The sequence below is a fragment of the Nicotiana tabacum genome, chromosome 18 (assembly GCF_000715075.1).
Source record: "Nicotiana tabacum cultivar K326 chromosome 18, ASM71507v2, whole genome shotgun sequence".
NCBI classification, from domain to species: domain Eukaryota; kingdom Viridiplantae; phylum Streptophyta; class Magnoliopsida; order Solanales; family Solanaceae; genus Nicotiana; species Nicotiana tabacum.
This window is the reverse complement of record NC_134097.1, coordinates 115,006,727-115,021,803: the sequence shown is the minus strand read 5'-3', so window position 1 is coordinate 115,021,803 and position 15,077 is coordinate 115,006,727. Positions and strand designations below refer to the sequence as shown.

General features: G+C 37.4%; 2 protein-coding genes across 3 annotated transcripts; one reads left to right on the top strand and one right to left on the bottom strand.

Moving 5' to 3' along the window:
- Positions 1–333: 333 nt before the first annotated feature.
- On the top strand, positions 334–2,279 carry LOC107803330 (uncharacterized). Its single transcript, XM_016627021.2, has 3 exons — positions 334–688; positions 1,235–1,426; positions 2,026–2,279. Exons 1-3 carry the CDS (start codon positions 461–463, stop codon positions 2,179–2,181), a joined length of 576 nt encoding a protein of 191 aa, XP_016482507.1. The 5' UTR covers positions 334–460; the 3' UTR covers positions 2,182–2,279.
- Positions 2,280–2,566: 287 nt separating this feature from the next.
- On the bottom strand, positions 2,567–14,382 carry LOC107803329 (transcription factor E2FB). Of its 2 annotated transcripts, none has more exons than XM_016627019.2 (14): positions 13,761–14,382; positions 5,850–6,036; positions 5,557–5,613; positions 5,281–5,366; positions 5,116–5,204; positions 4,941–4,995; positions 4,534–4,586; positions 4,397–4,447; positions 4,226–4,274; positions 4,058–4,123; positions 3,867–3,943; positions 3,491–3,713; positions 3,178–3,244; positions 2,567–3,098 (listed from the first exon to the last, which is right to left on the bottom strand). In XM_016627019.2, the coding sequence occupies exons 1-14, from the start codon at positions 13,917–13,919 to the stop codon at positions 2,965–2,967; spliced, it is 1,353 nt and encodes a 450-aa protein (XP_016482505.1). In that variant the 5' UTR covers positions 13,920–14,382; the 3' UTR covers positions 2,567–2,964. The 2 variants fall into 2 exon arrangements, with proteins under 2 accessions (XP_016482505.1, XP_016482506.1); XM_016627020.2 differs by lacking the exon at positions 13,761–14,382 and adding an exon at positions 12,335–12,465.
- Positions 14,383–15,077: the final 695 nt, after the last annotated feature.

Below are 15,077 nucleotides of genomic sequence, written 5' to 3'. Positions count from 1 at the left end.
TGTGCTATTAGAGCTTGTTACTTTTTTGTTTTAATTCAAAATAATTAATCTCTTGTTTTAGGGATTTGCTATAAAACTCAAATATAGCAGCGAATGATAAATTTGCTGAAAGTGTAGCTATGAATAATACATACAATATATGTGTTTGATGTGTCGCGTAATTTTCCCGTTAAAATATGGCTAAGCTCTAATAGCCGGCCTAAAAAGTGGCCAACTACTTAATACATGCTTCATTGGGCTAGGCCCAATAAAGAACTAGAAGGCCTATTGTGAAAATTTAAAGAGGGCAATCAGGTAAATGCACAATATTCTGATTATTGGTATGATTAAACAAAGGCCAGAAATAATGAGACTTGTCTCTCTCTCCATCTGAAAAAATATTTGTTTCGCTCTCCATTTGAGTCCACTCCTCAAGAAGAAGAAGAGAAGAAACTTTGGCAACGTTTGGATAAACTGAAAAATGGCCTCTGCTTGGCAGATTTGTTCTCAGTACTACCACAATAGAATTGCTCTTTGCTCTATATCTCCTACTCTTCCAATTTTTAGAAAACCAAACAGGGTACTGAATTCAGCTACCTCAAATACCAAGATCAAGTTTAAAGTGAGGGCTCTAAAAGAGAAAACAGAGGAAATTAACTCTGCCGAGGAAATCACTAAGAAATATGGTCTTGAAGTTGGTCTTTGGAAGGTAATTCTTTTTCTTCTTCATTTTCTTTCCTTTTTATTTTCCCTTTTCTTGTTTTAGTTTTGTGGGTATGTTTTAGATTTTTTTAAACCAGAATTGGGAAGTGAGGAAACAAAAAAGAATTATTGCATCTCGATCTGCGCGGGTCCGTGGAGGGACAGGACCACAAAAGTTAGTTTTAACTGCATTTCTACCGGAGGCTATTTGCAGGGCTCGATTCGGTGACCTCCTAATTATACGACAGCAACTTTACTAGTTGGGAAAATCATGTTTAAAAGAATATTAATTACAAAAAAAAATGTATATTACAAGAAATTGTACTTGTTTGTTGGAAAAAACTAAGAAAAATTGGTAAAGTTCCTAACATTCATTTACGGTTCTATATTTTATTCTTTCCCTGCCCAGAACTCCTTTCAAAAGATTTTTTTTAAGGAAATATTTTAGTTTATTAAAGTAGATTACAGCATTGTATTTGAAAATAATATTGGTAGATGATTGGTTAAGAGTATGTAAGCAATAAAGCTTTTTGTGATTTAAACTTGCTTGCAGATATTTAGCTCAAAAGAGGAAGGAGAAGAGGAAAACAAGGAAAAGAAATCGAAAGGGGATCAAGCTAAAGAGCTTTTGGCAAAATATGGAGGAGCTTATTTAGCAACCTCCATTACTCTCTCCTTGATATCATTTACTCTTTGTTATGCTCTCATTAATGCTGGTGTTGATGTTCAATCCTTGCTACAGAAGGTACACTTTTCCAAAACTCAATAGTCTCTTTGGGATTAGATTTTGTCCGAAGGAATTAGTAGAAAAAGGAAAGGAATGGAAATAAACATAATGTATTTATGCACCCATGGGTGTGGCTTAACGGCCTATGAAACTGGAACAAAAACTATCACAGACTAGGATTTTGAATACCAGTAGGGGCAAAAAATAGGTGATTCCTTTCCATCTAAGTATTGGTGAGCAGAGTTAGTAGGTATTGTCGAGGGGACACATGGACCCTATGAAGCGTAGGTTGGCCCGAAAAGTTATTATAAAAATTTATAGTCCCTCCTTTCTAATGGATGTAGTAGAGTTTGATTAAGCACGGAGTTTAAGAAAGTCTTTTGAAATTTGTAGTCTTGCCATGACATTTATGTAGCTATAGAAGTACATAAAATGGTAAATTTAAGGTTATATTGTTTTCAAATATAGAAATATGTCATTACGATTGACTCAAGAAATATTGCCACGTAAAATGGAACATATGAAGTATAATATGTTACTTTATGACCTTATAATTGCAGACAAGTCTCTATTTTTGGGGATCATTTTAACTATGGGAACTCATATATATTTTGCAGGTGGGAATTTCCACAGATGAGACTGGGGAGAAGGTGGGAACTTTTGCATTGGCCTATGCTGCTCACAAAGCTGCATCACCTATTAGATTTCCACCTACTGTTGCTCTAACACCAATTGTTGCTAGTTGGATTGGGAAAAAAGCTGATAAAGAGTAGACTAGGTTCATATTGGACACTCTTACATAATGTAATGTGGCCACAATTTTGCTGCAGATGTAATATATGTTAATAAATAATACAGGTTACCTTACTGGTAGCTCATTGTTCTTTCCTAACTATGGCAACCCTGTTGATAAATGCAAAACTTAGCACAGTATATAACCAGAGATATAGATTTTCACCAATATTCTGTTGTTCTTCTCAATTTTCCAGCTGCTTAGGAAAAGATCAACCTTGTAGAGATCAACATTTACAGCTAAAACATGCTGAAAAAACACGTATAATAATACTTGTATAAGAGCCCATTGTGCATCCAATTTGAGAACTTGGATGCTAGAAAAACTAACTCCAGACATGTTGCAATGTAAAAGACTGCAGCAACTAAAAGATAAAACCACTCCAAGAAGAAGAATAATCTAAGTCAATACATTACAATCCACCTAATTGTACTGTTAGAGCTAAGAAGAAAGCCATTAGATGATAATACACAAGCCAAGATTTGTACAGCTTAACCTACTGAGTATTGTCATTACAAGTCAATCTAAGTGCATCAACTATACAATCAACAGCCGGCGTGAGTCTTGCAATTTCTTGAGCCTCGAATGAAAAAGCTCCTGGTTGCACTTGTTCTTTCCTATAAGAGTTCAAATGGCTGTACAGAGGATTTAATCTAATTGAGAAGCTCTTATTCGAACTAGAACCAGCATCATCTTGCTGATGAAGCATTCATCTTTGAGAAAACTAAGCCAGGGCATCCACATAAACACCAACAAGTACCATTTAGCACCCGGTAGTATTAGCTGCAGAAGGTACTTCAGTTGTATTGGTTGGTGGAGTTTCGGATCGTGGCGTACTGACATTAGCGATTGAGAAATCCTCTTGTATTACATCCAACTCGTTCCAATCAATAGCAGCTATTTCTGAGTTATGGATATTCAAAGAAGTAAATTCAATAATATCAAGATAAGCAGAAAACAGAAATCAGTAGGATACATTCTGTCCTCCACATGTCAGTGATGCTAACATCAGCGTCTGACAAAAGCCAGTAATCTGCTTCATTCTGTAAGATGGAAAACAGTTAGAAACTGAAAATCATAGTGATATAAATCCTGAATTTTATCATAATAAATAAGATTGTCTCTGAAACATCTCTTCTTAGGGGAAGGCAAATAGCAAATGTTTTACGGGTCATGTTTTCCTACTTCTGCTTGGCATTCAATAACACTGCATTTATGTAATGCTCATAAACGGGAGGTTGCAAAATTAGGAGTTTACAATAATGTAATGCTCGTAAAGAATAACTTACCTCAACATCTGGAACAATCTTCATGATTCCAGTCATGAAGTCTTGTGAAGTACCTACGTCAGAGCACACGTTTTGATTTTCTTTTTCATCCATCCCAATATCAACTTCTCTGTTCTCCTCAGCAGCCAATGTCGCAGTTGCATTCTCATTCAAACCAGATGTTGAAGGCACGCTTGGCGGTGCCTCAACTGCATTTATCTCTTCAAACTTCTCCTCAAATTGACTAAATCAACACAATGCAAGTTTCTATAAAGTTAGAAATAGTTATCCATAGAAAATGTTGAAAGCTTATAAACATCCCTCCCCTTCTCTCTGGCCCGGATTCATATTTGGGTTTCTTTGATCAGTCTATTGTGTTAAGAAGCAGCAAAAGTACCTGACAAGGTAAACATCTATGGGGCCCATGGTGCTCCGTAATGCTATTCTGTATCTTCTTTGTGGATAATCAACAGCCTGCTAGAGGCAAGAAAGACATGCTAAGATATGTGGAAGCGCGAAGCAGTTATATAATGGTAGACCTGCTAGGAAATAGGAAAATTTTGCTGTATCTAAAGAGAGAACAATTACGTCATCAGGATCTGGGACTTCTAAAGTAGTGCCATGTGGAGCTTTGATTGCTATCAATGTTTTATTCTGATCAAAGCAATCAATTTACAGCAGAGCATCAGTCTATTAATGAACGCTGGATTCAGAAAGAAAAGGAATGGAAAAGCGGAAAGAAGAGTTAAAATATACCTGGAAACAAGGTAAGCTCTTGATATCATCTTCAGTGACAAAAAGCCATCTTGTTTTATAGAAAATTTATGGATGACAGAAGTTAAGAAAGAAGAGGAAAAAGGTAAGCAGAAAAATCTATGGAAACGCGCATGAGCAGAACTTTGTGCAGATGTTACTCATAGATGCTACCTTTGATTATCTTCATCTTCACTCAGGTCCCTCAATCGTTCCTGCGTTTCTCTAAAAGAAGCCAACAAGACCACAATATCAGCTCAGAAATGAAGCATAGCAATGATGGAGTTTTGTATTACAGGCAAAGAAGCTACCGTATCTGGTCATCTAATCTACGCTCTTCAATCGTCAAATTTTCCACATCTCCCTGCAAGGGTAGTACAAACTACCAATAAGTGCAGACCATGACACAAGAAGTATCCATATTTTTATCATTCCAATTTCATAGATATTCAATATTTAAACTGATACTAGCAGTAGCAGGTGAATATAAGTTAAATAACGTGAGCATTCTTTAGGGAAGCAGATACAAGTTACAATTAAGACCACTAGAATGCTTAAAAGAGTCGCTTTGCGAAAACTATTTCCACTATATTTTGAAGAGACTCGGGGATATTCTTATGAGTATGATCCCCTTTGCTCCGGCTACTTCACTTTAGACTGACAAATGTGACAAAAAAAATTAAAAAAATACATCAGCGGTCGGGGTAATGTTCCTCACCTGTAAACTTGCAATACTCTCATCAGCTTCTCCTGGTTTTGAGACATCTAGACCCCTACATAATAATGCAAATGATATTTTAACATTGTTTCCTCGAATGATCTCGAGTCACATAAACATCAATGATGAACTACTAAGCAGTTTATTTGAATTGGATGTGTATCTCTCCCCATACTTCCACTGAATCCTGTTTTTGAGTTTCTTTTCTATCAGACCAATGCCTTCCAGGACATTTGTGATATCATATATACGCCTTTTCTGAACCTGTTAGAAGAAATAAAACACTTAATCTGGTAAAAGACCTCATGTCACCGGCATAATAGCATCAATGTGAAGATACCTCTAATGTATCAGCAGCTTTATTCAGATCAAGCATACCGTCTTCTGCATGTTTGATTAGATTGATGAACTTCTTTGTTAAAAGACCTGAATAATAATTAAGAGATATTGTCATAAGTACAGTTTTACTACATAATTCTTCTGTATAATAGGCAATCGTGGTGAACTATCCTATAAATCGCAACAGTCTACGCACTTTAGAACAACAATCCAGACATTAGAGAAATAACAGATTGAAAGACAAAGTAGTAATTATGCCATTGAAGTTTTAATTTACCCAGGGAGCTATCATATCGACAAGGACCAACTGGGGTAACATTGCCTGAAGGGGATCCTGCAAATTCAATAACCAAAAGTTAGAACTAGTAATTTTCTGCTTTTATAGATAAGGTTGGTCTCAGCAAAGTGAACAAGAAAGATAAGGATTGTGAGAGAGAAGGGAAGGGGGGACAGCAATTATAAGGTACTGGCTTACGGAAGGGAGTAAGATTACTATACTGAATGCTCCTTGGAAAGTAAAATAAGTACATAAACATTTCAAAGAAAAACTTTTACATCGAAAATCCTCACCAACATTGGGTGCAACAGCTTGAGAAGAAGATCTGGCTTTCGAAGTCTTGGGAATTTTCTGTGTGTTTCCAGCTTTTCCAGACATTGGTGTCTGCACAGGACTGTTTACATTAGCATATTCAGAAACTGGGTTCTGGTCACCAACCCCCTGTCCATAATTTGCTGCCGCACTCTTCCGCTTCAGTGGCTGAATAAGACAATGAGTCCCCAAGTTCTATCAGTAATTTATTTAAAGGATTTACTACAAATCGTGTCTGAATAAGAAATTGATATATAAATATAAACTTGTGGATTGCAATCATTTCCATTGAGTCAACTATGAAGGCAGAAAACTAGAATGAAAAGTCTGTATATTTGATGAGCCTCCAATGGAGTTTATATACAAAGGAAGTAACCAATTGTGCTAAGCTAACTCCTAGAAGGTAGGAAAATATAACCAGTACAAAAAATAAATTAACTGTAAAAGCTAAAATCCAGTGGATACTAAACTATAGCCTAAAGTTACTGAACAAAGACCCATTCAAACCTAACAGCAGTAGTACATGCGCTATTACGCCCCCTCAAGTTAGGCTTGAAGATACAATAGAAGCATGCGTTGGAAGGTCGGCTTGGACAATGGTTTGGTGAGTGGATTCGCAAGTTGATCAGCAGAGTGGATATGCGATATGCGGACTTGGTTACGAACAAAGTGAAGATCAACCTCAAGGTGCTTCATTTTTGTATGATGTACTGGATTCTCAGCAATGTAAGTGACCCCAAGGTTATCACCAAGTATTGTAGGAGCAACAGAGAGCGTCACATGAAGATCTTTGAGCAAGTGTGATCCAGTTTGTTTCAGACAAGGCAGAAGCAACGGCACGATACTCTGCCTCAGTGGAGGAGCGAGAGCCAGTAGGTTGCTTACGAGAACACCAGGAGATAGGCGTCGTGCCTAGATAAACAATATAACCAGAGATGGAGCGGCGATCATTGATATCACCTGCCCAATCGGCATCAGCATATGTATACAGAGCCGTTGAAGGTTGTGGGGAAATACGAATACCATGCTGGGATGTTTCTTTAAGATACCGAAGGATCCGTTTAACTGCCTTCCAGTGAATCACGGAAGGAGAGGTGTTGAACTGAGTTAGCTGGATTAGTGGAATGAGGGATCAAGAGACGGATAGGGAGGGAATGGCCTATCAATCATTGGTTGACCTTCCCTTGAACCAGTCACGGAGCTCTCAACTGAGTTGTTTAGGTTCTGGAATTCCATCTCTAGTTGGGGGTTTCGATTCGAAAAATGTGGTGCGGGTTCATCTCTCTCGACCAGTTCAGGTTCAAGGGAGGGTGATCGAGGGGACCCATACTTTCGATCTCTTCTCTATGGCGGGAGCTTTCGTATCAAGAGTGTGTTGGGGAGGCCAGGGAAGATGGATTGGATCGAGAGGCGATGCTTATGCCTCTTCTTTATCGATAGGATTCCCATCATTTTCAGTCTACGGCGAAGGAGACAAGGGCGAGGCACCGAACATGTTCTACCCTCAACCTTCATCCGTCATTAGTAATCTCAATTCGCTTTTCCTATTCACTAGTACACTGCGCGCTACAACTAGCAGCCCCTTTACTAGGTTGGGAAAAGGCTAGCGCGCTAGCGCGCAACGGCTGAGCTCGCTTAGCTTAGTGTAGGTTGCTTGCAAGACTTTCGATAGCTGGCTCGGCCGAACGGAAGTAATTACATGTTGAATGAGTGTTTCATTACTGCTGTGAGTATGAGGTCATCCACATATATCATAACATAAATAGTAACTCCCAGATTGTGCAGAACAAAAAGAGAATTATCACACTGCGACATTTGGAACCCCATTTGAATCAATGAATCAGTGAGTGCATCGTACTAGGCCTTAGGAGCTTGTCGAAGTCCATAAATGGCCTTCTTGAGATGGCAAACATAGTCGGGATGATCCAGATTTTCGTAGCCGGGAGGTTGTGACATATATACATCTTCATGAAGCTTCCGCTGAAGAAATGCATTGTTAACATCTATTTGATGTAATGCCCAATTATTATGTACAGCGTGAGTACTGTCCGAATGGTGGTGGGTTTAACAACCGGATTAAATGTCTTGTGAAAATCAACCCCAGGCCTTTGGGTGAACCCTTTTGCAACTAAACGTGCTTTGTACCTATCAATGGATCCATCAGAGTTAGTTTTAATTCTAAACAACCACTTACAAGGGACAACGTTTCTGGTGCGGTCTGGGGGAACTAATTCCCAAGTCTGGTTTTTCATCAATGCATCAAATTCAGCATTCATAGCGGCTCTCCAATTTGAATCTTTTTGTGCTTGCTTGTGAGTTACAGGTATTGGATGTGCTTCTGGCTGGGAGATTTGCACAATGTAGTCAACGATCTTTCTTCTTTTGAAGATGTTGTTTTGAGACCTCGTTAATACACGATTTGGCTCTATTTGTGGAACTTGAACAATGGGATCAGTGGGTCGGGACAAACTGTGTGATGAGTTTGGGCGACGCCGATAAACGTGAGTAATTGATGGTCGGCGAGTGGAGGAGATAGGTTGAGTAGAGGGGGAAGGGGTTGGCTCCGGAAGACGAAGTGGGGTTGTAGGTTTTCAGTAGCAGGTGATTGTTGTACATTAGAAGCAGAAGATAAAGAAGCAATTTGAATGTTACCTGGGTCATGAGTTGCAAATTGATCTGGCTGTGGGTTGTTTCCCTGTGCGGCACGAAGTGAGCATACATCTTGGTGTGTATCTCGCATCAACGGAATAGTGGGGGGCAGCGGAGTTATAGTTGGATCAACTGTATTTAGTGGTTGACAGAAAATAGAAGGATTACTCTGATCTAAAAGAGTTTCCCAATGTAAAGATGAGAAGTTATGTTTTAACTGAGAAAATATATTTTCAAATGGAAAAATATCTTCTAAAAATTTTACATCCTACGATAGAAATATTTTAGAACTCGTGGGTTCAAAGCACTGATGCGAATGATGAGTGATGGAGAATCTTAGATAAACACAAGGTTTTGAATATGGTGCTAATTTATTTTGGGCATATGGCCCGAGCCATGGGTAGCAAAGACAACCAAACGTACGAAGAGAGTCATAAGCTAGTTTCTCATTGAATAGAACTTCAAAAGGTGACTTGTTACCAAGTGTGCTTGTGGGTAGTCGGTTTATGAGATAGGCTGCATGATGGCAAGCAAATGTCCAAAAATTGGATGGTAAAGCAGCTTGATGAAGTAGCATTTTGGCTGTCTCAATAAGGTGTCGATGACGTCTTTCAGCCATGGCAACCCTTTGAGGTGTGTGTGGTGGAGAAACAAGGTGTTGTATACCATTGGAGTTGAGGTACGGTTCTAGGATTTGATATTCTCCTCCTCCATCAGTGTAAAGGGTGAGCCATTTTGTGACCAAAATGTTCTTCAAGCACAGGATGTATGCTTTGGAAAAATTTTTGAACTTCACTTTTGTTTTTCATTGTGTATAACCAAATGTATTTGCTATACTGATCAACAAGAAGACAATAGTATCTCTTTTTATCAATTGAAACCACTGGAGAGGGGCCCTATAGATCGCTGTAAATTGTTTCTAATGGATATTTGTTGCACAAGGTGTTTGCATAAAAGGGAAATCTGTGAGCTTTATTGCAGCAACAAGAATTACAATAAGTAAATTTGTCTTTCAAAGAATATGGAATACTGAAACTATTTAAAATAGAAAATAGAACTCGAGAATGAGGGTGGCCCAATCTTCGATGCCACAGATGTAAAGAAGGGCCAGCAATGGCGACATTGATGGTAGGGCGAGACAGTGACAGTCATTCGTAGAGTCCTGCTTTATTCGGGCCGCACAGAAGAGGTGTTCCCGTAGTCAGATCCTTCACAAAAAATTTAAAAGGAAAAAATTCTATTGAGGTTAGGTTGTCTTTGCAAAATTGAAAAACAGAAATAAGCTTGCGCTTGATAGCTGGAGCACACAAAATATTAGAAAGATTGAAGTCATTATTTGATGCATGTAAATGAGTAGTACTAGTTTGAGTAATTGGAATCGCATTACCATTACCCATTGTTACTTCCTCAATCCCTTTGAAGTCTTGAACATTGTGAAGGGAAGTAGTGACAGAAGTAATGTGATGAGAGACACCTGAGTCGAGAATCCAGGGGTCACTTGGTGGTGTTTGTGCAACAAAATTTGCGTTTGCTTCAAAGTGGTTATGGGAACGTGAGCGACACACATTTGTTGTATGGCCAAAGTGGTCACATAGTTGACAGCGAACCCATGGGGGTTGAACAGATTGGTTAGGAAAGTTGCACCAGTAGGGATTAGCGTTTTGATTGGACTGCCTATTTGGGGTACGCCAGTTGTTATTGTTTGGTGGGCGTCGATTGTTGCGTGGAGTTGGTGAAGAATTCGTGACGCGTTGACCAACAACTGTTGTGACTTGTGTGGTAGTTTTCTTAAGGTCCTCATGTTTGAGAAATATCTCATGATCAAGGAGCTTGTCAAGAAGTTTCTCATAGCTGATTGGAGAATCGCGTGCCTGTATGGCTGCGGAGATCTCACGAAACTCTGGGCCGAGTCCGCTCAGCATTTTCACCACAGTTCTTCATTAGCGACAGGAGAACCTGTTGTGGCAAGTTCATCAGAGAGAGATCGAATCTCTCGCAGGTATTCAGCAATCGATTTGGTGTCTTTGGTGACCCAACTAAGATGGTGACGGAGACTAAAGATGCGAGTTTGCGATTTGTTTGCAAAGGAAGTATGGAGTTGATCCCAGGCAGATTTAGAGTTGGCTGCAGAAGCGACAGTGGATGCAACGGTGGCATCAACAGAGGCCGTTAGAGCATTTTGGATCAGTTTATCTTGACGAAACCAATCCTTATACTCCGGGTTGGGCGTCTCACGGCTGTTGGTGGTCACTGTTGTCGGAGGAGATGGCATAGAGCCATCAAGATGACCATAGAGGTCATGACCATGGAGTAGCATGGCAATTTGGGCCTTCCATGTAGTGAAATTATGGCTGCAGACAATTTAATGGGCAACTGAGATGATGGGTTGAATTGGATTAAATGTTTGAACACAGTGGTGTTGTCAGCATTAGCAACTGGTGTAGAGGAACCCATTTTTGCAGAGGGAAAAAAAGAGAGGATCTTGGATAGTTTACTCTTAGAGTGTTGTTTTGGCTCTGAGACCATATGAAGGCAGAAAACTAGAATGAAAAGTCTGTATATTTGATGAGCCTCCAATGGAGTTTATATACAAAGGAAGTAACCAATTGTGCTAAGCTAACTCCTAGAAGGTAGGAAAATATAACCAGTACAAAAAATAAATTAACTGTAAAAGCTAAAATCCAGTGGATACTAAACTGTAGCCTAAAGTTACTGAACAAAGACCCATTCAAACCTAACAGCAGCAATACATGCGGTATTATCAACATAGGCTAGCACTGATTTTGCGATTTATATTAACAAGGATTTTGCATAAAAAATGAAAGATACTAAGTGCAAATTATTAACAGTTCAAATAATATGTGAAAACTTGTCACAACGCACTAGTTATTAGGTGAGTCCTACTTAGATCCTTTAATTTTTATATTGGCTTGAGGAGAAAAAAATTAAACCATAGTTAAAGACTGACTGATGTTCTGAAGCATTATCCGGATTGTAGTGACACGTAAATGACAAAAAGAAGCTTCACAGAGAATAAAAAGGAGAAGAACTGACTCAGATATTAGGTAGGAAAATATAACCAGTACAAAAAATAACCAGTACTGACTCAGATGTTCTGAAGCATTATCCGGATTGTACAAAAAATATTTTCCTCCTAGAAGGTAGGAAAATATAACCAGTACAAAAAATAAATTAACTGTAAAAGCTAAAATCCAGTGGATACTAAACTGTAGCCTAAAGTTACTGAACAAAGACCCATTCAAACCTAACAGCAGTAATACATGCGTTATTATCAACATAGGCTAGCACTGATTTTGCGATTTATATTAACAAGGATTTTGCATAAAAAATGGAAGATACTAAGTGCAAATTATTAACAGTTCAAATAATATGTGAAAACTTGTCACAACGCACTAGTTATTAGGTGAGTCCTACTTAGATCTTTTAATTTTTATATTGGCTTGAGGAGAAAAAAATTAAACCATAGTTAAAGACTGACTGATGTTCTGAAGCATTATCCGGATTGTAGTGACACGTAAATGACAAAAAGAAGCTTCACAGAGAATAAAAAGGAGAAGAACTTACTCAGATATTATTCTTATGTTAACCTAGAAAACTAAGCTTAAGCTAGAGGAACTCTCGTTCCTAAAACTTTAGTCCTTATAACTCAAGCAAAACCATGCTTGTGAACCATCTTGAAAGTCTCTAAGGCACACTCAATTTATCAACAGAAATACGGAGGAAAAGGGGAAAGGAAACACAATTCCTAGTTAATATATACAAACACATTAGGCAATCTTGGACCTTGAAATTTCACCTGCAACTACTCAAATGTGATTTAGATCTTGACCGCCAAAACAATATGAACTTGTTTCTTCAACCTTCGTCTAACTGATCTATTTTTTCCTACATCATTATTGTTTTGAGCTAGATGAATCCTGTGATGTGCTTTTTTCTTTTACACTTTCATACTTTAAACAGAATGGAGCTGCAATTAAGATGATAAGAGGGCCAAATGAATATTTGGTGCGTAGTGTCTGCAAGCACAAGAAAAGTACAACCTTTGGCATGGATTATTCATCAAACTCTATGGAAGTACAGCATCCATAAAATCAAAAGACAAACTAAATGAGGAAACACAAAGATGAGAACGTCACTGCTGAAATTGCAAAACCTCTAATCGAGCCAAGAAAGATTACAGCTTTCATAGTTTAAAAAAGCAAAAATAAATAAATTCATCAAGCACCTTCAACCCTATTAAACTTAAGCAACACAAACCACACTTTGTTTTTCCAATTGGAAAACGCAAATTGAGGTCAATAAAACTAGTTTGACCACGTGATATCCAAAATTCAACAGCAGATTTTACATAACCAGAACCTTTTGATCATTTACACCACAAAAATATACACAGTATAGCTTTAGGGGTCGTTTGGTATCATGGATAAGCAAAAATAATATTGGGATAAAAATTTAGTACCACCTTATCCCTTGCTTGGTTACTAATCCAGGATTAAAAATAGTATCGGGATAACTTATAACTGCCAGAGGTGGAATAGTAATCCCAGGATAAGTAAAATTAACATTAACAATCTCAGGATTAATACAACATACCAAACAGTCAATCCCTGCATAACTAATCCCATGCTAACTTGTCTTCAAACCAAACGACACCTTAAAGCAAGATCTCCAGTCAAACCCACTTCAATACTTCGCTTAAACAGCACAAAACCTCAACTTTCCAGCCAAAAATCTTAACGAGTGATCAATAAAGCTACTTTAAACATTTAATACCCAAAATTCAACAGCAAATTTTACACCAAAGGTGTTCATTTATCCCATATAAACACCTATCATATTACATCATTAAGGCACTGAAGACTTCACTTGAACAACACAGACCCTCAAATTTCCAGCCAAAAATCTTAACAAGCGATCAATAAAGCTATCCTTAACCATTTAATACCCAAAATTTAACAGCAAATTTAACACCAAGACTAATCATTTTATCCTATATAACCACCTATTATATGACATCATTAAGGCACTAAAGACTTCACTTAAACAACACAGAACCTCAAATTTCCAGCCAAAAATCTTAACGAGAGCAATCAATAAAGCTATCTTTAATCATTTAAATACACAAAATTCAATAGCAGAATTTGCACAAAACTGTTCATTCATCACATTTAAACCACCATATAACATCAGTAAGGCACTAAAGAATCAGAAAGAAAGCTCACAGGAGTCTTGACAACAATTCCTACAGGAGGTTCTTGAGAAGAAAAATGAACCGGGTCTGTGGAAAACTGGTGGTAATCACCAAAAGCCGGTTTAATAGAAGAGAACTGAAGCTGACGCTTCAAAGTTTGTTGTTGCTGCTGCTGCTGTTGGGGTTGCATGATCTGCTAAGTTCTTGATTTTTAAATAACCACAGCTGAGAAAAATCCTAAAAATTCAATCTTTCAAAAAATTTAGTAACAAAAGTAGAGGAAAATTTGATGGAACTGAAAACCTTTTTTGGTTTTTGAGTTTAAAAATGCTACAAATTCAATCTTTTTCATTTTTTGGTGGAAATAAGGGAGGAAAAATTGATGGAATTGAAAACCCTATTTTGGTTGTTGAGGTTTTGGGTTGTGGTGGGGGGTAGGGAGTGGGAAAAGATGGAATTGGAGGAGAGGGAAGGAAAGGAATAGGAGAAGAAAATGAGATCTGATATTGGGAGAGGGAATTTAAAAAGCTGGAAGAGAGAGAGAAAGGGGAGAAAACGAGGGAAAGAAAAATGAAGGAGAGAGGAAGAAGAAGAAGAAAGGAAGGAAGAAACAAAAGAGAGGAGGGAATTTGGTTCGGCTATATGTGTGGATTGTGGAGGGAAGGCGCAGCTATTTGTAAATATAGTACTCATTAAGAAATTAACTAGTATAGGTACCCGCACCCTCAATTTCAAGATTTTGCTTGTTATAAAATAATTTTGTAAAGCTTATACGAGAGAATGCTAGCATATTTGGCACACTGATATTTTATAATAACTAGCTTTAGAATGCGCGTGTTATCCATATTAATGAATATAAAATTATACAAAAATTATCAAACTATGTGATGAGTTATAAAATAAGAAAAAAAATTAAAACGTACAAGCTTAATAAAGACTATTAATCATTTTTAGCCAACTTAATAAAGAAAAAAATTATATCACTCAAAAGTATTCTAATGCCTTTACATAACTTCGATATATGAGTTGTGCATTTGTTTTAATAGCTCAAATAGAGAATAATATGTTGACTTGTATTCAAGTATCATGTAAAATATACTATGTTCTCATAGCCTTAAAGAAATAAATTCTATTTGCTCAAAGTACCTAATATAAATTTCATGTTAATCTTATTGAATTCAATTTGAAAAATGCGAAAAATAATAAGATACTCCATATATTGTTAGATATAATTAATATATAAAGAATTTTATTAGATTAGTAGTACTAAAATCCAACAAAATTTATTTTTAGAAAGAAATAAATGATATAATTTAGTCATTATATCATTATGATATAAGTTAAATTT